The following is a 25838-nucleotide window of genomic DNA, read 5'->3' as shown; positions in this document are numbered from 1 at the left end:
TTACATTTGCAAAAATCATAACAATTTTGTTACTTTACTCTCTCAGGTGGTTTCAGGAGGTTAGCGCAAAAGTACCATTACGTGTAAATAATCATACATTTGGAGGGTAGTGTCCCCCCTTGCGCCCGCCACGTTAGGCCAATGCTCATAGATATTTATATTTTCACATAGACTTAAAACATTTCAAAGCATTCGTGTTACAACGTGCCAGCACGTAAGTTTCCACTACATGTTTTCACTTTAATACAAGATGGAGCAAAATTCAGTTCCCCAAAACAGTCATAATCACGACACGTTTGTCAGTTGCACACAATCTCCTAACCATTCCTCACACAAAGCGAAATTGCAAGGCAACCACAACCTATCAGTGATCAAGAAATATCACTATCTGTGAACTATTTTGATCATTATTTCCTCATTCCGTCATTAGTTCCATGGGCCAATTGACTTATGCGCCACCCTGTACTTCTACAATTCGGACTTTACCCTCTATTATACCTTCATACATTGAAATGTAACACATTCCAGCTACTGCTACAATTCATGAATGAGAAACCATTTGAAAAAGCTTTGTGTTCTTCATAATATTAATGGCAAAGCCTATTTAGTCTCTATTATTTTTCCTTATATATATAGATTTGCCCAAGGCATACGGTTTTAGCATTCTGGCTATACGTTGCCCTGAAGTAGATGAATAACACCTTCCAAGATAATTTCTTTAGTAATTACTTCCGGGTCGTATCCTAATTCCACCCTACTACTGATGGTTTCCAAAGTAGTAATATCTCTGGAATACTAAGAAACAAGGGCCTCCCCGATGGCGTAGTGGTAACGTTGTGTCTTGTATTCAAGAGGTCCCGGGTTCGATGCTCGGTGGAGGCACATAGTGGTTCGGATCACACTTTAAACTGTAGGTCCAGTCTTGATTAGTCTTCTCTGCATAAAGTGGACTTAATAACTCAAAACTCAAACTAGGAAAGAAGTTTAAAAATGTCTTATCACGCAAGATAACATCCTTCTCACCCTGACGAACTGAACAAGCAGCACAAGTGACTGATAGGACCACTCTATATTGGTAAAGAAAAGAGAAATGAGATAGATATCACAAGTGAAAAAAAATAAACTTAGCGCCTGCTGAGATGGAAATGAACCCGTCTCCCCCTGATGACCTGCCACTTGAAAGAAACGAGGAACACGGACGATTAAATAATGCTAACGAAGAGGGACATTCCATCCAACAAGATGTACGACGGCGGTGGAACAAATATGACACTGCATTAATCGACGGTATAAAGAAATCGCTCCGCGCCCCGGTCACATCTTGATTGTCTTTAAAAATAAGTTTGACGCCGCGGAGAGATAACCGAGATGAAAGGCAGAACTCGAGGAAGCCCTCTGGCCCGAATGCCACCGTGGAAGAGATGGGCACACGCCAAGAACTCTCAAAATCTGAAATCAAGCCAACTTGCCATACAACCCGCATATTTTTCAAATTAAAATTCTGGCTTAAAACAAAGTTACTTACAAAAATATAACTTTGTGCGATGTCCAAATTAACTTATAATATATCTCCTCTAGGTTGCATACTAGGGCGAGGTTTTTCTCGATTTCTTATTTCAAACAAGTGCTTAACCAGTGATACAATTGAGGTTTCGGTCTCGTCTCGAAATGCTTAGCATAAACAAAATATACATCCATGATTTTCATAATAACGGTTTTTTGTTGTTGCTGTTGTGGTTTGTGATGCCTCGTTTCGTCTACATTTTAACCTGGATGTGTGCAACCACGTTGTATGGATTCGCAGTTACCACTAATGAATTAATGTTCCAATTATGATGAACAAAATAATCAGGTAAATATGCGCTTGGTATACCTGAATAAGTCACATTGTAAAGTCATTGTCATTATACAGGGTGTCTACCAGTCTTGGAAGCGAAGAAAAAGTTTTAAAAAATCAACAACTACGTCAACAAGTCAATAAAAAGTAAAGAAATTATACTTGTGGTCAAGATTTTTTTTATATCACAATGACTGATTGATTTATTTTTCTTCACTTTTCTGACCCTTTGGCTGAAGGGACAATCACAAATATATAGGGATGACAACACGTGCCCAATAAGATTATACTAGCTGTGAGTCACGCGCCAGAGCCTCGCTAGTCTGCCAAATGCAGTCCAAGATGCATCAATAGATGAAGCAAGTCTAAATCTCTTGTTAAGTACAGCTTCAGTTTTCATCTTAACTGGCCTTTTCGTATAGAGGTTTCTCATTAAATAAATATTTACTTCCTTAATTCTTAATTTCCAACATCACCTAAGTAGGGGTCGAATAAATAAAGGTTAAGAAAAACGAAAAAAGGTCAAGAAAAAGTGAACCAAAATATTGGATTTGTTATTTTGGTAGACACCCTGTTATAGTTTATCGAAGTCTCGTCTCCTCTCGATTTTACGGAGGTCTGTCTCGTTCTCGGTTTGGTCTCGACCTGCCTTGAAGTGTATAATTCTGTTCGCATCTCGATTTTTAAAAATGCCGTCTCGGTGGCCCAAGAAATGTAGTAATAAATTGTCGAATCTTCGTTTGATACACAGGATACCATTATCCATGCCCTGATCCATAAATCGGATATCGCTGAAGAGCCTCTCTACAGATAGCATGACTGAATTTCGCTACTTTAAGCTGGCTTTCTAATGTTCCGAAAAAGAGCAAGAATGCTTCAACGATTCCTACGAGAAAAATACCAACATTTCTCACACTGGTAGAAAGTTCTCCAAATCATGGACATTCTCACATAAAAAGTGGAGATACTGTGAGGGGAAATTCTGGAGAAACCAACCTGATGTTTCTTCGAAAGTCGAGGGGCAGCTTGTAAGCTTGGTATTTTTCTTATTTTCGTAGCTTTTGTGACTTTTCATGACGTCAGAGGGTAACGGACGTACAACAGTTAGATACCCCCCTCCTTTTTGAAGTGTTCAACAATTAAAACAAAATTAAACTACCTTATCACACTATAGCTAAAAATCTAAAATAATCTGTAACACTTAACAGGTATGGACCAGTGGCGTAGCATGAGCATTTCGGATGGGAACGCCAAGTCCGAAGGAAGGGTAGGCCTTTATTTTTGCTTAAGAGTTTACTTATGGAATTAGCCGACATATGTATTGTCTATTTAAAATCACAATCTCATTGTGTTTATTACATGAAGTCAGCCGGGTTACGATAAAACATGATCCATGCTTGTTTTATCTAGAAAATGAGATGCCTCAGTGTGCAACAAATGCTTGGAGCACTGGTGTTTTATACCATTTTTAATTAGATTGCTCAAGTCAGAAACACCGTACACCATTCGGAGTATTTTGCTCCACACGTATAACACATGTGTAGCAAAACAGTATTTTATAATCAAGGAAACCTTTCGGCATGACGCAAGTAATTTAAAAAAAACTACCTGAATCACAAGCGCTTCTAGAACAACAGTAGACTTCATTGTTGTGGATGATACAACTATTGATTGATTTGGTTTATTTTACTTCGCTTTCTACCACTACCACTTTTGGCTAATCGCAAATATGAATATGAGTGATGATATTGATGAAGTCACACTCACAAAGAACAAACATGCGTAGGCCGGGATTCAAACCGAAAACCTCTGGCGTCTTAGCGCGCTGTGCAAAACACTGTACAATCGTACTCTCTACTGACGTAACAGTGCCTATTAGTAATTCAGAGTTTCAGACCACTGTTTATTTCATCTTGAGAATGCTGATAGACATTTTAAAATAATTTTGTCAAGAGATCATACGATGTTAAGAGTTTTGAAACGAATGCTAAACATTTCCACAGGCACAATATTAGGCAGTAAGATACTAACGAAAAAATATTTTTTTTAAATAAATAGTTTTGCGGGTTAGGTGGTAGAGCAGCCACAGGCTGAACTTCTACCACGAGGACTTTATCAACTTGTTTGACGAAAACTGTTTTGTTATTTTAGTTTTTAATGAACTTCACTGTTCTTGCGATAAATTACACAATGCAGTGGTCATTAAAGATACGTCAGTGAATATTGCGTATTGTAGCATCACACAGCACGAGCAGAGGCACGAGGTTTGTCTATGGGCACGAGCGCAAAAAGCCGGGTAGGAATTCTACTTCTGTCGTCTGCATCGGAAGTACAGCGCCTTGAATCGGAAGGCAGCAAAGAACACATGGCCCCTAGAACCAATCAGGTGCTCCGTACGCCCGCGTATGGCGAGAGCATTTCGCCCGTGCTGTAGAGATCCAAGCGACAAGCTTTCCCTCCTCCTCTCTGCCTCCAGGAAGGCATGGTACTGTACGCCAAACCTAGACGGCGTCCGGCAAGCAGAGACATTAGAGAAATGCTGCAACGAGAGCTGTTAGTGGAGCGTTGTAGACGGATCGAGAAATTAGCTTTTATAATGACATAACATGTATATAATTAGTCACGTTTACTTTATATTTACGCATTTTTAAAATTTTAAATCAGGGAACGCCCGGCGTATGGGCGTACTAGGACGCTACGCTACTGGACTATGTGAAAAATTTGTCTCAGTTCTTATTTGAATATGAAAAGACTTGGGTGGGAAGTTACATTTTAAATACTGCACATAAAACTAATATTAGTGGTAAAAGTTAATGAATTACCAAGTGTTTTTGTTTGCGTGGCAACAAAAAACAAGACTGCCCGAGCAACTGAATCTTCCTACTGGATTCATAACTATAGACAATTTATACTCTAAAAGATTCCGACAAACGGTATATCTGTAAAGAAGTGAGAAGATGGGATATTTTTTTTCCCTATTTTAGACTATCTGTGAGCAAGTAACTTAATACGGCACTTCTGAGGGCCCACACGTTAAGTTGTCATGGCCCCTTTGATTGAGTCAGTACGCGCCTGCTTATTATCGCAGACATTGTCTTATGATAATATGTTACTGGGAACCCACTCGACCACGTTCCACATGAAAATAAATAAATAAAACAGCCATGAAGTTATTCGAGGTGTCCCCTGACTCGTAAATTAGGTACAGTAACTCTATTGATACTAAGTTCACCGATCGGGGGTTTCTATTTTGTGCTCACCTAGTGAATTTCGAGTTCAAATTTTGTCATTGTTGACTATATTTTGTCTATTTCGTTTCTTTTAAAAAATAACCGACACCATGTGTTGAATTTCTGAAATTATATATTTGCGGGGGAGGCAGCTACGCCTCTGGACGAAGAGACTTAGTTTCAGGAGTGGTTTCGCGTGGTTGCATTCGCTCTTATCTCCATAGAAAAAATAGCTTACAAGGTTGTTGCTGAAACAAGATAAACATCCCATCTACTGTTAGCATATGCTACATCAAAGACAATTCGTATCTCATAGCTTACGGTCGGTCGAGAAATATTTTTGCTTCAGTATACAGAAACTTATTTTTTTTTTGTAGATTTAAAATTAAACTACTTACCTTGGAGCCAGACCGTGCAATTGTTCCTAGATTCTGTCGCAGTTCGTCCTCAGTCATACCGATTCCAGTATCCTGCGGAGAAAAAACAAATATACCATTATTAAGTAAAAACAAAAATTTACGAGGGCCGTACCGAAAGTAAAACAAAAAGTGGTCATAACCTCTAGATCGTTCAAATTACACATGTAGTTGAAGTGACTCTTTATCTATACAGGTGTTTCAGAATCTTTGTCTTCCTTGCACGTGAATAATGGATACCAAGCAGAAGCAACGTGCTGTCATCGAGTTCTTGACGAAGGAGGGGTGCAGACTGTCCGACATCCACAGAAGGCTACAGAATGTGTATGGAGATGACACCATTGACAAGAACAACGTGCACAGGTGGATGAAGAAGTTTACAGAAGGGGAAACCAGCATTGAAGACAAACCGCGCAGTGGGAGACCATCAACGGCGACCACTGACACGAATCGTCAGCGAGTGGATGAGTTGATTCGCGCGGACAGATGAGCTTGCTGAAAAACTGAACTGTGGGCACAATGCGGTACATTGAGACACTCCATAAGCTTAGAGAAGCCATTAGGATGAAGAGACCACCACACAAGAATCTGAAAGCGATCTACGTTCACCATGACAATGCGCGACAACACACCTCTTTGGCGACAAATCAGGTGATCGGCAAAATGGGCTGGTCCGTGGTTCCTCATCCACCGTACAACCAGATCTGACACCCTCAGACTTCTACTTGGTTGGACCCATGAAGGACAGTCTTCGGGGACAACGATTTGATGACACAGACGAGGTGAAAGTGGCTGTGAAGAAGTGGATGTCGGACAGTGCACAACGGACTTTTTTCAAAGAGGATTCTAGAGTTGGGTTCAACGATGGCGCAAATGCATCGCTTTTAAGGTTGAGTAGCTGGTTTGTATAGAGTAAGAGTCACTCCAACTACATGTGCAATTTGAACGATCTACATCAGTTAATAAAGAGGTTATGACCACTTTTGCATTACTTTCGGTACGACCCTCGTATATTTGGGGGTCAGTATACGGGTTCAGGGCGAATTAGTATATAAAGCTAGAAAGTAATGAAACTTCTCAGCCAAGACTGAACCACTGCTAGATACTTCTATTGCATCTCGTTCTTCTCGACACCTCTGGTAATGAGGGGTTTCTGTTCGTTTGAATAAAACTAGGCTCTACGAACTACACAGCACGACGTGCTTTAACGTAGTTTAAACCTAGATCAATCTCCCATGATCTAATCAGCACATGAGTTTAATTTAGTGAAAAACGTTGCATAAAATTGTTACATTATTCGAAATGAATGAATATAATAGTAATAAAGGGTCTTTCATTAAGAGTGATACTTTTAAAAATTTGAAAGAAAAATAAACCACTCAACGTATCAAAGTAAATTGTGCTTTATTTTGAAGCTTAGACATTGCAGTTATGTTCTGAACAAAATACCGTTCAAATGTCCAACACGGCTTTGAACACACCGACGCACAGGATAGCTCCACTGATCCTGATTTCAGTGGAAAAATCATCTTCTCAGACGAGGCGCATTGTTGTCTTAGTGGATTCGTCAATACACAAAATTGTTGTTATTGGATCGAGAAGAACCCACAAGTGGTCCATGAGGTGCCATTGCATTTAGAAAAACTCACTGTGTGGTGCGGTTTATGGCGTGGCGGCGTCATTGGACCTTATTTCTCTCCAGATGATGAGAGAAGAACAGTTACCGTCAATGGCAACCGCTACAGATCCATGTTACGCGAATTTCTGTGGCCAGAACTTGACACCACAGATATTGAAAACATGTGGTTCCAGCAGGATGGCGCTAAGTGCCACACAGCTAAATGCTACGCTCGATTTGCTGAGGGAGAAGTTTGGCAACCGGATCATCTCAAGATGTGGATGTGTGAATTGGCCGCCACGGTCGTGTGATTTAACACCCATGGATTTTTTTCTTTGGGGCTACATCAAAGCCCAGGTCCATGCTGACAAGCCATGAACTTTGGAACATTGGAGGCGAACATTCGTCAGGCTATCGCAGACATAACGCCACTAATGTTGGCCAGAGTGATTAACAATTGGAGCTTCGTGTGCGTCAGTGTGTTCAAAGCCGTGGTGGACATTTGAACGATATTTTGTTCAGAACATAACTGCAATGTCTAAGCTTCAAAATAAAGCACAATTTACTTTGATACGTTGAGTGGTTTATTTTTTAAAAAAAAATTAAAAAGTATCACTCTTAATGAAAGACCCTAGTTTATTTTATCACCTTCTTGCACTTAACTCTCTAGCCTTCTTGAACCCGAAGGTTCATGTCTGCAGCAACACAGGCCTTCCATTTGTCCATATCTTGGGCAAGATCTATATACTCTTATCCATCCCTACCGATTTCCTTTAGGTCCATCTCAACATTATCCCTCCATCTTCGTCTTGGTCTTCCTACTAATCTCTTACCATCAGGTTTCCCAACAAGAATCTTGTAAACTCTTCTCTCCTCTCCCATTCGTGTCACATGGCCTGCCCACCTAAGTCTTCTTGATTTAATTATTCGAATAATATCTGGAGATGAATACAAATTATGTACTTCTAAATTATGTAACCTTCTCCACTCACCTGTCTCCTCATCCCTTTTAGGCCCAAATATTTTTCTAAGGATCTTATTTTCAAATACTCTCAATTTATGTTCCTCTTTCAATATAAGGGACCAAGTTTCGCATCCATATAATATTACAGGCAAAATTACTGTTATGTACATTTTAACTTTTAGTTTCTTAGATATTAAACGAGAAGACAAAAGTTTATGAAGAGAAAGGTAACATGCATTTCCTGAATTAAGCCTGCTTCTTATTTCCTCTTTAATGTATTTTTTTTGTTAGTATTACTACATCGCCTTGAATAACGTAGTGGAAAAAATTGTCGTTTTTATCCTTTATCAAGTTTATTTTAGGTTGCCACCACTTTCTAAATTCATTTACACCTTTATATAAATCTCTTGATATTTTTATTTTTGCTGTTTGTTTCAATTTCGTTAATTTTACTTTTCAAGTAATCTCTTTTTTTTTTTACTTCGAAACGTGCGGTTAACTTCTCGCTTTATTTTATTATAATTGCTTAAATTTGTATCATCAGAGTTATTTAACCACCTAAGTCTAGCCTGATTTCTTATTTCTATTAGGTTATGACATTCATTATTAAACCATGCATGGCTTACTTTTTCTTGGTTTATGGTATCCTATACTTTCTTTAGCTGCTGATTCTATTGCATTACGTATGTTCTCCCAATTCTCATTTACGTCTGTTTCATTTATATTTTCATCATCATTTAAATCCTGCAAAATATCGAATCTATTTGAGAGTATAATTTGGTAATCTTTCTTAATTCTAACATCAGCAAATTCTCCTGTATTAAATTTTAGAGCATTTAGATTTTGTTGCTTATGATTTATCACCGAGAGTCTTTCTCTTAATTTAGCAATTACTAAATAATGGTCAGCACCTCTATGTGCCTTCTTTTATCAATGAGAATATGATCTATCTGATTATGAGTTTTATCATCTAGAGAAGACCAGGTATATTTATGGATATCTTTATGTTTAAAAGTGGTACTTTTCACAATTAAATTCTTTGAGGTTGCAAAAGTAATTGATCTTATACCATTATTATTACTTAATTCATGAAATTTCTTTCACTTAGGAAGAGAAATAATTGGCAAGGTTTCTCTGACAATGCACATATGGTTATGGTTACTATCAATCCATTTCTAGATGATCAACGCCGTTGCGATTAGACTGCAGGCACCACTAAAAAAAGGATATGTCTCTCAGGTTTACTGTACAGTTTTATTGAAATCAATGATATCTCAGAACTCACATTATACGTCAAGTCAATAATTTCCCAAATAATAGAATACTGTTCTCCAGTCTGGTTCATGGCGATCCTCACCTCTCAAGAATCTATTCGGCTCTCCGCTTCTTCCTTGCTATTGTTAATTACGGAGCTCACTCATTGCTCAATTTTTCAACAACGCCTCTCGTGTCGTTTCTTAATTTACACACACACTATCAGCGACGCGTGTTGAATAATCTCGGATTCAAAATTATTCATTGACAAAACTCGCTGCAACACACACTTTCAGGAATTCCACTTTCGACAGCGTATGTATATAACATGGTAACACGAACGTCTTTTACACAGAAAAACCTAGATTGGAAATACAAAAGAGAACTAACTCCCTTCTACAAACTTCCCTTTAAGTGTTGATATATTTTCCTCATAGTATGCCTTACGGCCATTCACCAGAACAAATGGTTGCTGAATAGTACCAATGTTAATAAAAAATAACTATAACGAAAAGTGTCACACCGATAAAATGGCAAACGTTACGTCCAGAAACCCGAATAAATACACACTACTTAATAAATTTAACTGCATGTCTCCAATGAGTTTTTACAAGGGAAAAAACGACGCAAGTGCATAATTAAGCCATAGGTTATAAAAATTTCCGCTGCTTCAAAATACTGACAAGTTTATCGGTGTGGACCGAATCGATATTGGTCGTTCTCCCTGAATGGCATGACTTACATAATTTTAAGCATACTCTTGTACGAAGAAAAATTAAGATTGCACAAAAAGAGAGATAATATTGCTCACCTGTATGGTAAATATTCTGTTCATCTTATCTGTCGCTATGTGGATTTCCAATGGTCTCTCTGCATCTGGTACTTGCTCACCCGTTACACTCAAGTACCTCATCTTCTCCAAGGCATCGCTCGCATTGGAAATCAGCTCCCTGATGAAAACCTGGAAGAAAACGTCATCATTAAACGCTATATAGAAAACGTCATCATTAAACGCTATACAGAAAACGTCATCATTAACTGCTATATCTACAAACTATAGAAATCGGTTGAAATTATACGCACATACTGTAGGCATGTTTCATATCTGAAGAGCTTAGAAAGAAAGATCACTGCGTTGTTGCAAACCACTTTTCTCACATACACATAAGAGCTAAACTATTTATAGTGGAAACATTAACAAAAATGAAATTTTACAAGTGCGCGTTAGTTAACAACATATTATTATAATCCTCGCCCACATTTGCATACGTATGTCAAAATACAGGGGAGCAAAAACTGGATTCAAAATTCGAAGAAACTGTCTGGACATCTGTCTCTCTGTTTTGGAGAAAAAGTAATATTGTAGCTTACACTGACAATGTGCGCGTGCAAGCTCACATATGCATTTTGGTGCCTACTGATTAGTATACTAAAAGGACAACTACGGCAAAGTTTGTTTAAGTTGACTATGTGTTCAGATGCTAACTGGGATAAAGCCTCCAGTTTAGTGTGATCTCGACCAATATATCAAAGCTCGATTTCCGCCACCGGGGATTGAGCTCTGAACTCCATAATTAAAAACTGTACTGTTTACTAAACGGCGGGATGTAAGGAGCTAAATTCTCTGTCTCCTTATACGCTCTGAAAGTTGCGTTCGTGACGGCTAACAAGGCTCTGGTGCCTGGAATACCAGCTACTATAATCCTCTATCGGGTTTGTGCTCTGTGCCTTTCCCCTTGTGTGTCTGCGGTTGCCCCTTCATTATTTTTACATAAATCATCGTCGAAAACAGCGAAAACAGACGGAAAAAGCGACGCAATTTTTAAAAAAATTCAAAACACGGTGACCCGACCTCCAAATGTAGAATACTTAGTACTTGCTCTTTCCTTTCAGAGTCCATATGTTACATGAGATACTAGTTGCATCTTTCAAACGAAGTACATGCAAAGTAAAAAAAAACTTAAGGAAAGAAAATTAAAGACAACTCAGAGCTCGATTTTCTTCGGTTATCTTCAACTGGTCAGAATAGTCCTTCTGCTACTTTAGGAAAACACAATGCGGAAACAAAAGAGAAGGGAAAGAACGGTAAAAGGCAAGCGACGGGAAGGAGTTCTGGTGAACTTTCCACTTAGCTGGTCCCGAGTGCCAATTAAAATTCACATTCCCTGCTGGATGTGTTTGACTTTCATGAATTCGGGCAGAGACTCGAAATTCTAAGTACCTCGACTTCCAGATTTAAACCTTTCCTTCCTTTCTGCTGGATAAAGACTTTGTAATCAGGTCAAAAATAAATTGTACGAAATTCATTTTTCATCCAGAGAAGCGAAGGGGTTCCCTAATCACGATGAAGGCCTCTTGCTTGGCCCAGCGATGGTAATTGAAGGGAAATTTCCCCCACGCAGGGATTTTTTAAAGCAATTTTACGTGGAAGAGGAAAGGGAAATTTTCTTAAAGGTCGGGAAAATGTAGGTAAAAACGTTACGGAGCGAGGACTACACAAACATTCAGAAAAGGCTATTCTTTAGTTCATCTCTGCTATTTCTTTCTCTACGAAGACAAGCTGAAGCAGAACTTGCATAAAACTGGCGATCTGATTTCCATTTTCATTCTCTCCATGATTGCTGCCTTACTTAAGAAAATTTTGGGAGAATATGCAACCATAATAAGTATTACATAATGGTCGTTAAACAAATAAAAAAAAAGTGTTGGTCTGAAGGGAAGGAAATTTTGTGATGTACAAGGGATTTTTTTTATTTCTAGAAGGGAATTTCTAGGAAAACTGGTTTAACCCTGACACGGTTTTATTTCATGAGAAGCGAGAAATGTGTGCACTTCATTATTCTTAAGAGAAGCTGCACTGAAATTCTTCGTTCAGCGGAACGTAAGATAAATGAACCACGAACTGCAGCAGGAGATGGAACGCAAGTCAAATTTGCTTTGATGGGTTGCCATAGTGAACCAGACAGAAGAAAAATCTACATCAAATAAAACATGATGGCTGCTTCTTACTTAAATTGAGGAACCGGTACTTCAACAAAGATAAAACACTTGACAATACAGAGAAACGAAACTCCATTCATCGTCGTGCAGTAATTTCTTTTTTAAAATAACAATCATAGTAAATCATGGCAATTCAAATTACTTTCGGAGCATCGTAAGCTATCTTGTGTGAGTCCATCTCCTCTCGCTCTCTCAGTATGTAACTTAGTATATGGAATGCCACCTTTCCAACGACAAAGTGAAAAGTTAAAGTGTGCGAGTTCATTTTGCAACTGAACGATAGTTGTTCTCTTCCGAAGAATTTTGTCTTTTTAACGAATTTTACACTGCAGACTCGCTACATCAACATCAAACATAGCAGATATTCGTACTCTGTTGCTGTATTGCGCTACACCGTACTACACTTTACATTGTTCTTTGCCTATGAGTTTACAGTGAAGTGCTACCTATCCTACTTTACACCTCATTCTACGCCACACTGTTCCCATCAAACTCTACGTATTGATTTTCAACTGGAAATTTTAGGCCTTGCTTCACTTATCCTTCATCATACATTAGAACTAAATGACCACATCATCTCAATTTTCTCTTTTCAGCTTGTTCCACAATTCTCTTCTCTGTTCAACTCTTCTCTACTATGGCAGGATTTAATTAAGTCTTTCCTTCCTGAACTATCATCATGCAAGGGAATGTTCCTGGGGGAAAATGGCACGGATTCAATTATATCCACACACAGGCACACGTATGTATGTACGTACGTGCAGTATTATTAATTCGAGTGTTAGGTTCCCAAACTCCTCTCTTCGGCACATGTAATAATGAGAAGGTATCATATACTTCCTTTTTCATTATAAATGTATTGACTAATAGGTGTTAACAACCTCGTTTCTGTTTTCTGCGTCTATTTTGACATTCCCATTTATGGGTGGTAGAGCGGCAGTGCTCCAGTCGGTAGGGCGTCTAACTGCCACGGGGGAGACCCGGGCTCGATTCCAAATGCAGGTGCCATGAGGGTGGACTTCTCCGTGCATAATGCGGCTCTGGGGTTCACCCAGCCTTTAATAGAATGGGGTACCTGAGGCCAACCCTGTGAGAGGGGGGGGAAGGCCGGAGAGTGGTGCTGATCACATCACCCACACAATGGTTGAGATCGTGAATGTGTGGAGCCTCTACTTCCACACCCCCATGTGATTTAATCGGATGTTGCAATGTGCAAGGGGAAAAGGGTTTGGCCTTCACTTCTATTTTGGTGACGGGAAAAACACAATGATAATACATCCATACCTTACCCAGGGTTCGAACTTGCAACTTCTGACTTCGTAGTGTGTTAAGATGACCATTCCGACAAGTAGGCCGGCTTGGATGTGGCCAAGTATTATGATCCGAGCTACTTCCACTCCTCTGTATATTCAGTTTACTCGCGTTAATAGCTAGTGTGAAAAAAACTAATGCCTCGACATAAATTAGCTTCAATGAAACAAGTAAATGCGCTTGTCCTATGGCTCTCAGTTCGCGACTTGAGACGGTGGCGTTAATGCATGCATGTTCAACCGCTTTATGATCTCGCTGTCGAGTTTAACGTGTCATTAAATATACTATAGTACACAATATCCCAAACAAACATAGCTGATGCATCACCATAAACACAAGCAAACCATGAAATTACTGACCTGTCTGCTAATTACCATAGATGTTAATACGAAAACTATGCGCAAAATATTTTCTCTCGACCAAACCAAGCGTTGAAATTTTGGTGACCTTGTCAGAGTAGCAATCGTAATTTAAGACTATATATTTATCAGACGCCTGTGATAATTATTTCTATATCTTGTTACTGCCTTGGAAATGCATACGTAAAATAAGATAAAACGCCCGTACATTCAATATCCAGGGTGCCTGGCCATCTCCTGTCACACCTCGCGGATGACCGTCGATATAGAGATTTTTACGAATGTGCCGCAAACTAAGGAAGTTACCATGTAAATTTCAGTGGCCCAAGGATACTACCGTTTCGATTCATTCTGGGTTAAGTATGGGGTATTACATCCAATAAACATGAATTAAATAATATTTGGCTGCAATAGCGGACCTACCCGATGGCTTAGTGTTAGCATTGCCGCATTGTAATCAAAAGGTCCCTGGTTCGGATTCCACTTTAACATGTAGGTTCAGTCCCGTTTAACCCATCTGAGCATAAAATGAACTTTAAAACAATCTTTGACAGCGATGCAGGGTGTTCCTAGGTATGTCCTTAAAGGGCTGATATCTATCTTTGGAATTATAACTTTATTTTGCTACGCACCCGCATGTCGTGGTGTCTAATCTGTTTGTGTTAAGGGCCGCAAGATTTCCTGGTATTCCGACTGCATTTCGTGGCGTCTACATTATAGAATAAGTTGTAAAAACGGTAGGGTAGCCCGGGGCTATTTCGACCAAGGGCCTATTACAATCGATGAAAGAATATTCGATCCTAGCGCATTGTTAATGTTCGGGTTGGTGAACTGCATGGCATCAGTGGAGAACCTACACGGTTGAGACGCGCACGACACTGCTGCTGTTTGTAAATTGATGTGCCTGTAAAAAAAAAGTTTTTAAAACAAGGTGTACTCAGCATGTGCATTTTCACATAGTTAAACAGATAAGCTTTAGAATGTAAGCTGTACCAGCCACATTATTATGAGTAAATGAGTAACTATATATGTAACAATAGGGTAGGTATATTATTTGTTAGTCATACACGTTCGTGGCGCCGAAGTTGTATAGCACAGTGTAGCCAACCAATGAAAGAAATATTGGCTTTTGGGGCTTTTACGATCTTTTTTTCCGGGGCTAGATCGATCAGCAGATTTTGTGCTAATCCACTCCAAAAATTAATTACGATAACTTTTGTTATGTTAACGATGTGGGGCAGAGCCCCCAAATAATTTTGCTTAAGAGGATCTAATGTATTATTTTGCTTCTCTTGTAAAGTTTACTCTGAATTGTCCCACATGAACTTAACTTTAAATACACATTTGAAATGTTCTAGACCATCAACTCTGGGGGACTGAGACTGCTAAATCATCAACTTTGGAGGGGCTATGACCGGAGACAGCAAAACACATGACTTATTACTATATACTAAGTATATAATTATCAGTATTGTTAACATTTTTACTAAAAAGAGTTTCAAAATAACGAGTTGATATGACAATTATACCAGTGTGTTGTTAAGTGAATTCTGAACAATTAGAGGTCGTAAACACGACTTTCAGGCAATATTGATATGTACGATACCCGAGACCTCCGGATCAAAGCGAGTTGGGTCGACAACCCAACACGCTCGGCTACCGAGGCCGGCATAAAACTGTTAGGTTGGCCTCTTAATGTAAATACATACTTTTCAATAAAAATGTGAATTGTTATGTAAAAAGCAAATGACCAGACACAAAAGACATAAAAAGACTTTGAAAACATTTCCTAACGTTTTTCATGTTACATTTGTTTTGCATGTGGAATATAATAGCTGCTTAAAAACTGCTATACGAAGACGTAATTTTTACTTTTAAAAATGGAGAGAGGGAGTCATTTATTAATTTATTTCAATGATCAGAGCCCCCCCCCCCACCCCAATAATTTTGGCAAGTCGGCGTTGCTGGGGTGAGGGACTCACGTACGAACTTCTAACGATCGGCATCCCGCACACAATGATCAAACTCCTCAATTCCTTCGTCAAAGAAACAATTCTTTGTCACCATTTCAAATGAAAAATCACGCATCAGAAAAAGACAAGCAGGACTCCTCCAAGACCTCTCCAAGTGACAGAGTTTACAAAGAGCAGCATACGCAGTCCGACATTGCTATTTTCCAATATTCATGGAGGTAATAAAATCGCGAATGGCCTCTCATACTACCAAGTAACCTTAAAACAATATTACGACCGTTGGGAAATAAAAATCAACGCCCATAAAACAGAGGAAGTCATCTTCACCGGCGGCGAAGGTCCAAATCCAAATCAGCACGTATTGACTTTGAGGACGTCCGAATCTCAGGGAGTCCAGAAGTAAAATGCCTACGAGTACTGTCGGACTACAAATTTTCAAGACACTAGCGAACAGTGGCTTAAACAAAACCAAAGTCAGGTTCCAGTACATAAATGCTTCATGTTCTCGTGCAGTCCCCTGGCAACCAAATACCGGCTACTGTTATACACATGCAAGAAAGATGAAATATGTATATTAAAGCACTGAATAATAGAGGTAAGATGCTGCTCACCATCCAGATGTATGAAGCACCGGCTTCTATGCATGCAAAGTAGTAAAACACTTCAGAAATACTGAAACAGAACGCTCACGTCAATACAAATCGTGAAGATCGAAGGGTTCAAATGAAAAGCTCCGTAAAAACTTTTACCAGTTCGGCAATCAACTAGTCTCACAGCTAGAAACATACGATTCTCATGCTTACAATGAACACAAGTGGCCTCTCTTGACATTTAACAATACATCCACCATCTCCCCTGATCCGATATTAAAAATCTGGGAAAGTGTACCGCAAAGCTTGAGTGAGTCTATCCGAACACCGGAAAGCGCGCTTCGGTACAAAAACCAGAGGATCTTGTCTCTGGCAAATCCTGGTACCATGAGTCTCCTCCAGAAGCACCTCTCCGCCATCACAGAACCAATAAACTGGGTCACAAGTTATCATCGCACTCCCTGACCCTCTGTAGTTAGAAGAGCTATACTTCCTCGTTCCAAGTCCATGGCGCGGCAATCTTGTCTTATCTCGGGTTGTCAGTCCTAACTTAAAACACTTTAGGAACTTGCCGACCATCACCAGTGTTCACTCAAGGTCTTCGAGGAATGAGTAAGTCCAACTACCAATAGATTTACTGATACTAGCCTCTCAATAAGGTTAGGTACATGATTCTTTCTTACCTACCCTTCACCTCTTTTACGCACATAAGTATCCTAGTGAACTCAAGTAATTCAGGATCAAGCTAAGGTTTGCAAACTTGTTTGTTTTATCCTTGGGACTTCCTTTTCGTTAAATGTATTTCGTAGTATCATATATTTTTCAGCCGTCTGTCCCGAGTACTCTTCCAGTACGGGGTCAGGTTTAAAGAGATCTTTAGTCATGCAGGTAATTAATGTACCAGTGCATGCTCGCATGTTTGGAGGGCTCTCAACAGCGGCACATCTAGTGGACTATTGATTTGCCTTTTAGGTGAGCATAACGCAAATCCCAGGGGGTTATAATGCGTTTGGAGAACGGATTAGTGTCTCAGAAGCGGTCCGCTTACACTTCGTGTAGTTCCAGGCTGACAAGTGTCCGGCACCACTCTTTGCTGCGGGACAGCAGTTTACACTAGTTCTTTTCTTCTCTTCTTTTTCACAGCTCGGTGTACACTATATAGCCAAATGTCACCGGACACCCAAGTGAACGTGGCGATAGTGTCATGGTCTGAACTTGCTTTTTCTGGTTTGGGCTCGGGCCATTAGCTTTGGTCAATGGTAACATGAACAGTGGTGCTTATGAGGACATTTTAGACAATAGCATGCTGCTCACACAGTGGCAACAGTTTGGAATGAGCCCTTTTCTCTATCAGCACGATAATGCTCTTGGCCATAAAGCAGAATCCATTGCATCGCGGTTTGAAGACAGTCAGGTGGATGTGTTTAGCTGGCCCGCTCAAAGCCCCGACTGGAACCCCATAGAACGAACATCTTTGGGATGAACTGGAGCGTCGGGTGCTTGCCAGACCCACTCGACCGAAAACCATCCATGAACTAGTCTCGATGCTACAGGACTAATGGGAAACAATTCCACCATCAATATACCAGAACTTAGTGGAAAGCCTGCCCGAAGAATAAATGCTGTATTAATAGCGAAGGGGGGTCAGATATCTTATTAGTTACCTGGCTGGTGTCCTTGGAATGAGGCGACCGAACAGGCCTGAGGTTGAGAGGATACCCAGTTGCCTCCTCTGACCTAACAGATTCCGGCTTCGCTGGGAAGATATCTAGTACTCATCCCCCTAAGATGAAATATGTTGCTTACTCCGCACCTTAGTATGAACCCAGCCTGTGTGCCGTGTATTCGATACTACCAACGACTCAACTCGAACTTTGTGCAGCATCACTAAACCCGGACGGCTCGAGGCCAGTGAGGATGAATGTAAGTGATAACTACATGAAATTCGTGAAGGAACAACCATCTTCGAAGTAGGTCTCGAAGCTGGAAGAGGTAGCGAGACCCTGGACAACTATTCACCTCACTCACCGAGAAAGATAAAACTGTGAAATCCCACAAATCGGGACATGGTACATTGCATGGAATGAAGCTGAACGAAGAATACAAGAACTAATGCGGAATTCCAAAAGAAAGCGACGAAGCTGTAAGCAAAAGAAGGCATACATAAGGAGAGTACATAAGATGAAGGTTGCAATGAATACGTGCTTCCAGGAAACCAAGGTAGATGTCGAGAATATGTCTACATGTAGGTTTGAGACACACACGTATAATAAGAGAACACAAAACCAATATCTAATAATATCTGTGTACATTTTTGATTTGTTATATAGCGTCGTTTCTTGATACTTTTGACTAATCGCGATGATGAGAATGAGTGATGATGATATGATGAAATTTATGAAGGGACACTCACAAACATCCATGTCCTTGACAGGATTCGAACCCGGAGCCCCTGGCGTCGCAGCGCGATGTGCTAACCACTCCAGCACGGGGGCCGGCAAGTATCTAATAATACCCATGCCCAGGCCGGGATTAGAACCTGGAACCGTTGGTAAAATCCATGTAAAATGACTGCGTTAAAGACTAAGCTTCAAAACAGGAAGTCAGCAAATTTAAAGATATTCTAATTGGGTCTGGGTCTATACTAGAATATGAAAATAACTCCTGGACCCTCTTCATTATCCAAAGGTAGGAAAAAGAAACAGCTGAAACAAGATAATGGAGGAGGATGAAATAGAATAAATAAAAACTTAAAACTTCACTCCACGTATCGTTTGCAACAGTCCTTCCGCTTTCCCCGATGAAGATCGCAGGTCATTTCGAAAATTTGGAACCAATTTGAAGGTACGTATTTAGACAATACGTACTTTTACTATTTATAGAAGGATTAGTCGCTATCTTGGTAGCCTATGCCTCAATGGTTGCAGCTGAAGACGGAATGACATCTGAATGCCCTATAGCATAACTATATAAATTTCTCAGCTCGCAATTGCCTAGATGTACAGAGATCAGGTGAGTATAACTAGTTGAACATGAGGCGCATTGGCAACACTACCACTTAAACAGCAGCATCGGGCAGCCTGCATGAATTGCAGACAACAAAAGGTGGATATAGCTCCTGTTAAGAGGGAGTCACTCTGTGATGGAAGCCAGGCGAACCGGACAATCAATACAAGGAGGCACACAGCAGGGCAGGGTTAGTGAGGGGAACAAATCTGGCCTGCTGTGCTGTGTCTTGTCCTCCGTTGAGCGGTGTAATCCCGCCCCCAGATCAATACGGGGCTACGCCACAAGGCGAGTGCCTGAGGAAAAACAGTCGACCGTTTCCACCATGGACACGACCACTTGTAGCCCACTCGGCGAACGAGAGCGGTTAATTTCCTCACACCTGCTTTCAGCTCCTTCCGCGCAAGATAGCTGGGTTTTGGAAGGATCAAAGGCTCCTGTTTTAATCATTACTCTCTCGGGATAAATGATATAACATTATTTTTTGAGAAGACACGATTCAAATTTGGAAAGCAAAACCCCTGATAAAATTAGCACTTTATTTTTAACTTGCACTTCCCCACACGTTACCTCACATTGCCCTAATTACGGTAACTGCACATCATAGCATTCACATCTAAATGCCTGAACATGAAAGCTCATTCATTACATCAAATCACGTTCACTTGTGTTTCACAAAGCCAAAATATTCAACATCCAAAGTACTTTTATTTGGTTTATTTTACTTCGCCTTTCTGCCACCTTTGGCTAATCACAAATATATGGTTGATGATATGGTGAAATTGACGGACGAACGCTCGCAAAGAACACTATGCCCAGGCCAGGATTCGAACCCGGAACCCGTCCTAGAGTGCTGTGATTACCTCTCCATCACGGAGGTCGGTTCAAAGTAGCGTCAACCAATAATTTCCCACATGACTTTCAAAGCAAGATCGCCGAAAATATCACAAATGCAATTATTTAAAAAAGATATCGTGTCTCCAAAAACGTATGACGTCGCAACTCTCAGATACTCCCCAAGAGGTTTCCACAATCTCCCAACTAAAACTTACGTCTTCGAAGATATTTCTCTACCTCGTTTCCACAGCATTGGAAATGTAGTCCATCCAAAATTTTCTAAGACTTCAAAGGTATCAACTTCTTTACCAAAATCTTTCGCATTGAAGTAAATCTTTTACAGCAACCAAAGTACTGTCACTTCAAATATATTTCCCTCATGCGGTTACCACATTTAACACACAATTCATCAACTTCAAGCGTTCCTTTCTTATCTCCTTCCGCTATTTGAAAATAGGATCGATTTCGATACGACTTGAAGAAATATGTCAACCTTCCACAAGCACTTCAAATAGGATACACTACAATGATTTTCTACGACTCGAAAAATATGCTTCTCTCTTAGATTTCCAAAGTACGAAAATATAACGGAAATAACATGGAATGGCTTTATAAAATCAGTGCTAGAGAAACGCTGAATATTAGTAATATTCAACTACTTATTCGTATTATCAAGGCAATTTAGCACGATTTAAAAAGACACATTTCTTTCATGTTCCAAGTTTATCTTAGCTGTATTACGTGCTCCAAAATCTTATACGAAACACATAATTATAGTACATATGTATTTATATATTTCTTACGTCGTTTTTCGGAGTATTTTGGCTAATCGTGACGATGAAGATCATGGACGTCCGCAGGATTTTTTTCCAGGGAGGGGCAAGGTATTTTTTCCAAGGGGGGCAAACAAGGCAATTTTTTTAATAATAGTGTTGTTCCCTGAAAAACAACATTGCTTAAATTTAAATTTATCATATTCATGCAATAATTAACACATATTATTGTGGCTGAAATGAAAGTATATGTGTGAAATATATATTTTTTGGTTGACTAATTTTCCAGGGGAGCACGCCCCCCCCCTCTTGCCCCCTTCCGGACGCCCATGATGAAGATGAATAATGGTGATTAGTTGAAATCGATGATGGAATACTCACAAAAGTACACGTACATCTACGTCTAGGCTAAGACTCGAACTAGGAACGTTAGATGGCGACATAATTCTAAGGATACGTGTATCAGAATATTGATTGATTGTGTTTGGTATTTTAAGTTGACTTTATGCATAGTAAGGCTAATCGGGACTGGACCTACAGTTTAAAGTGGGATCCGAACCACTATGTGCCTCCATCGGGTACCGACCCGGGATCCCTTGATTACAAGGCAACGACGCTACCACTGCGCCATCGGGTAGGCCCTGTCAGAATATTGAGAAACTATACTCACAACATGGGTAGTCAATTTATTCTTAGTAATAACTAGTGCTAGGATTTTTATGACCTAAAAAATCACCAAAATGTGCAAAACAAAAAATGAACACGTAGCCCAAATTTGCATTAATATGCCATACAGCACAAAATTAAACCCTAACAACAATATAAATTTCTAATTAATAAACTGTGTTTTCTTTTCTCATAGCATACTTCATGGGGTGAAATGTTCATGTAAGAAAACAAAACAGATGGAAAACTATGAAATTTGAAAATATGTAGGTCTATTTATTCTATTCCAAATATGAATCCCATATGCTAGGACATTTCACATGCTTTCTGTCATTTCGTTTTATGAGTCCCGAGTTGCCATGTACAGTCACCGGTAATAAAAATGCGACACCTAGATCCAGAAATACGCGCTTCCCTGAAAGGCGTTGTGTGTGTTGCCTAACTATACGGCGGTGTAGAAGTTGCCACTGCAAACTTGCGATTAAAATCCACTTATCGCCCTAGAGTTAGGCAACACACATAACGCCCTGTAGGAAGCGAGTATTTCACGACGTATGTCTCCTATGTCTCTTATTGCTGGTGACTGTACAATGGCTATTATGTGAAAATGGACATTACAATTACAGCCTTCTGCCAGCCAACGAAGGCTTTTACTTATAAAATCTTGTTTCAGCAAGAGGGGTAAATTATATCCACTAGGAAAAGTGAAACTATGATGAATAAGACCTAAAAATATTTCACGTAGAAATGGCCAAATATATGCTGTACATATGTGCCCAAACGAAACGCCCTTCATTTAATTAGATTTTTCCCAAAATGAATTTCTACATATTTCAGGAACAGATCGCCCTTACCATAAAAATACTGAAAAATTTCCACAAATCATATTCCTAACCCAAGTAATAACAGTACATAATAGCTTAGAATCAATATCTCGTAAGAAATACGTTGAATCGATAATTGCAAATTATATAACACGACTGGCTGGGCAAAACCACTCCACACTGGCTTGATCTCTAGCATCATGACGTGATCTCGTTAACATGGAAAATGGTTCGGTATACCAAAATCCCAAGTTCGTATTTGCCGCATACTGCTCGCCTGCCTCTACCATCATCTTTTTTTCTTCTTTCCAGCGGTCTACCAATGCAATATCCCGATATGCGGAAATAAGCTTCCTTCAAGCCGAGCCCAAAATGTGGCTCAAGCCGTAATTATATTCCCATGCCTGAAAGAACTGACAGGGCTTCCTTCCTCAGGGAACGGCTCTTCCCAATATCAAGAGTCATGAAAGCTTCCGCTTCCCTTTCCTCCCTCTGACATTTTTAGGGTAATGCTTATGGCTCCGCAATTACAAAGATTAGCAAGCCAGGTCGTCATTTTTGGAGAGAATTTTCGGAAAAGAATTGCAAATTTCTACGTCTACGTGAATCTGACTTGAATTTTTTTGTTGCTGGCTGGAATGGCCTGAGTCAGTTTTCCTTCTGTTCTTCCTGTGCAACTGGCAAAAACAGACGCACCCTAGGCAACATTGACTCGGGAGAGCGATGTTACCCCCTTCAGCTTTTACTTCGCAACTAGGTTTGTTGACATTCATCAGGGCACACACCCCCGAAGACGATTGTGGGACAGAAAGAGCCAGGAAGGTCAGCAGCCAGCTGGAAAAGCGACCAGTTTTAGGTTGTTTATTTTACACTAGTTAAGGATGATGATTCTAATCGACTATCACAGATTCTATCTCCGGAAGGCCACATCAAATTACCACTGGCAACAAAGCGCATCTTTCTTTCCAATCTTAAGACAAGGGATCCTGGGTTCTATACCCGGTAGAGGCACATAGTGGTTCGGATCCCACTTTAAACTGTAGGTCGAGTCCCGATTAGCCGTACTGTGCATAAAGTGGACTTAAAACACCAACTCAATCAATCAATCCAATGTTAAGAAACTAACGAGTCACCACCATATTTATTTACGTAATAAAAATACAAACGAGTAATATGATAGTAGTAGTGATACTTTGAGAAATACATAACCACTAGTTGGCTTGTTACATTTAAAGCAACATTGATAATCACCAATAATTTCATTAGCACATGGGATTTATCTTTTTTTTTTTTTTTTTTTACTTCGCGTTTTGCGGCTCTTGACTAATTTGCGAAGATGGAGATGAGTGATGAAATTGATGAATGGACATATACAAACAATCATGCCCCTAGCGGGATTCGAACCCGGGACCCCTAGCGTCGCAGCGCGATGTGCTAACCACTCAGCCACAGGGTCCGGCGGATTTATATTCTTAAAAGAATGTTAGATAGTACTTTATAATATGTTGGAAGAAGATAAATTCAACGGAAGTTTTACAATTAGCTTCATCACCCTATGTAATTGTGGTTTTAAGTCCACTTTATGCACAGACAGGCTAATCGGGGCTAATCGTACAGTTTTAAGGTGGGATCCGAACCACTGTGCAATGTGCCTCCAACGGGTTATCAACCCTGAGACACCTTGATTGCAAGGACCCTAGTGTAATCTTAATCTGAGTGTATATATTATGAAACAAAACCTTGCAGTGCAACTATTTTTTCGAAACAAGTTTAACAAACACTCACACTAACGATGAGTGCATTTGCAAACGTAAAAGCACGAGATGCTACGGACAGTATAGGCTGAATCTGACTGTCGCCTTGACGTGAAGCATACTTTAGAACTTGCAATCATTGTTAAGTAAAGCCTCTTATATGTAAACTTTTATTTGTTGCCTCTTTTCCCTTCAATATTTTCGACATCTATTTGAAAAAAAGGTATTTGTAAACCTCCCAACAGCACTAAGTACCTGACGCGTAAAACTTACGGATGACGTTTTAAGTACAAGGTTGCATTGGTAACATGAACATTAACCATTTCACATGGCTGGTAGAAAAAAAATTGTTACATACAGTGCGCGAAATTAAGTTTGTCAGGAACCGTATTCTCTATTTAGCTGTAGGCGGTAATACTGACAAAATTTATATCTCATTATCTGTCGCCTCTCAAATTGTGAAGAATCACGTTAGAAGCTTAATGCTTTCTTTGCGTGTAAAAACAAAATCAAACTCAGAAATTGTTTCTCTTTTTCTAATTTGTCACGTCTCTCCAGTCGGCCAGGAAATCTCTCTAAGCACCTTGCGAAATGCTTTCAGCTTTTCAAACCTCGCGAAAACTAAGGGCCTAAGACTCTCTGCTACTTATGCTATCCACCCTCCATCGTAGTGACTTTTCCAATGATGAAGAAAAACTCAAATGTCTCCTTCTTTTACCCAAGTTCGGAATTGCTATAAAAATTTACTGATTTCCAAAACACACATGGTTAAATACTTACTTTGTTACAGCCGTTAGAATGAAATTTCATGTAACCGTTTCCATTTGGCAATTCAAATCAAACTCGGCTGTTTGTGATATCTATTAAATTGATTTACATAAGACCAAACTCCGTGGCTCAACAGCCCTTGAAGGGTCAGGGCCTACCAGAGCGGCTTTTCATTGGGTGACACGTGGTCAGCGCATCGGATCCCATCGCCACTGTTTTCTGGTTTTCGTGACCGCTTACTTCTTGAAGTAGCTTCCCAATTGTCCTCACGACGCTGGATCAACGCCGAAATTTTGGGGTCACCCACCGGGGACCTCTCGCATCAAAGACGAGAGCACTAACCACTTTTCTACGCGGGAGCCCTTTGCGTAAGACTACGAATAAACAGATATTCTCTAAACTAAGCGTTAAGTTACGTCGTTCAATGTACAAATCTGTTCATTTTGTCCTTATTACAGATAATTATATTCAAGTTGAAAGGGTAATGAACGTAGAAACGCCCAGTTCAAAATACAAAAGTATTTAATGAGAACTTGTTAGAAAAAGAATTCAATTTGGCTGTTGTTTAAATCTTGTCCGATTGCACGTAGTATAAAGTATTTTTATAAAATAACTCTTCTTGTTATGTGAAGGATATCGAAATCGATTTATTTCGAGA

General features: G+C 39.8%; 1 protein-coding gene across 1 annotated transcript in view; it reads right to left on the bottom strand.

The window, feature by feature from the left end:
- Trap1 (TNF receptor associated protein 1) overlaps positions 1-25838 on the bottom strand; it is a 220702-nt gene that overhangs the window by 121024 nt on the left and 73840 nt on the right. The window contains exons 4-5 of the mRNA XM_083109993.1: positions 10131-10280; positions 5466-5537 (exon numbers count right to left, since the gene is read on the bottom strand). Of these exons, the coding sequence (XP_082966119.1) occupies positions 5466-5537; positions 10131-10280 (222 nt within the window). The remainder of the gene's footprint in view (positions 1-5465; positions 5538-10130; positions 10281-25838) is intronic.

The sequence above is a fragment of the Lepisma saccharinum genome, chromosome 1, assembly GCF_977018435.1.
Source record: "Lepisma saccharinum chromosome 1, izLepSacc3.1, whole genome shotgun sequence".
Classification (NCBI taxonomy): domain Eukaryota; kingdom Metazoa; phylum Arthropoda; class Insecta; order Zygentoma; family Lepismatidae; genus Lepisma; species Lepisma saccharinum.
This window is presented reverse-complemented; position numbering and strand designations above follow the sequence as displayed.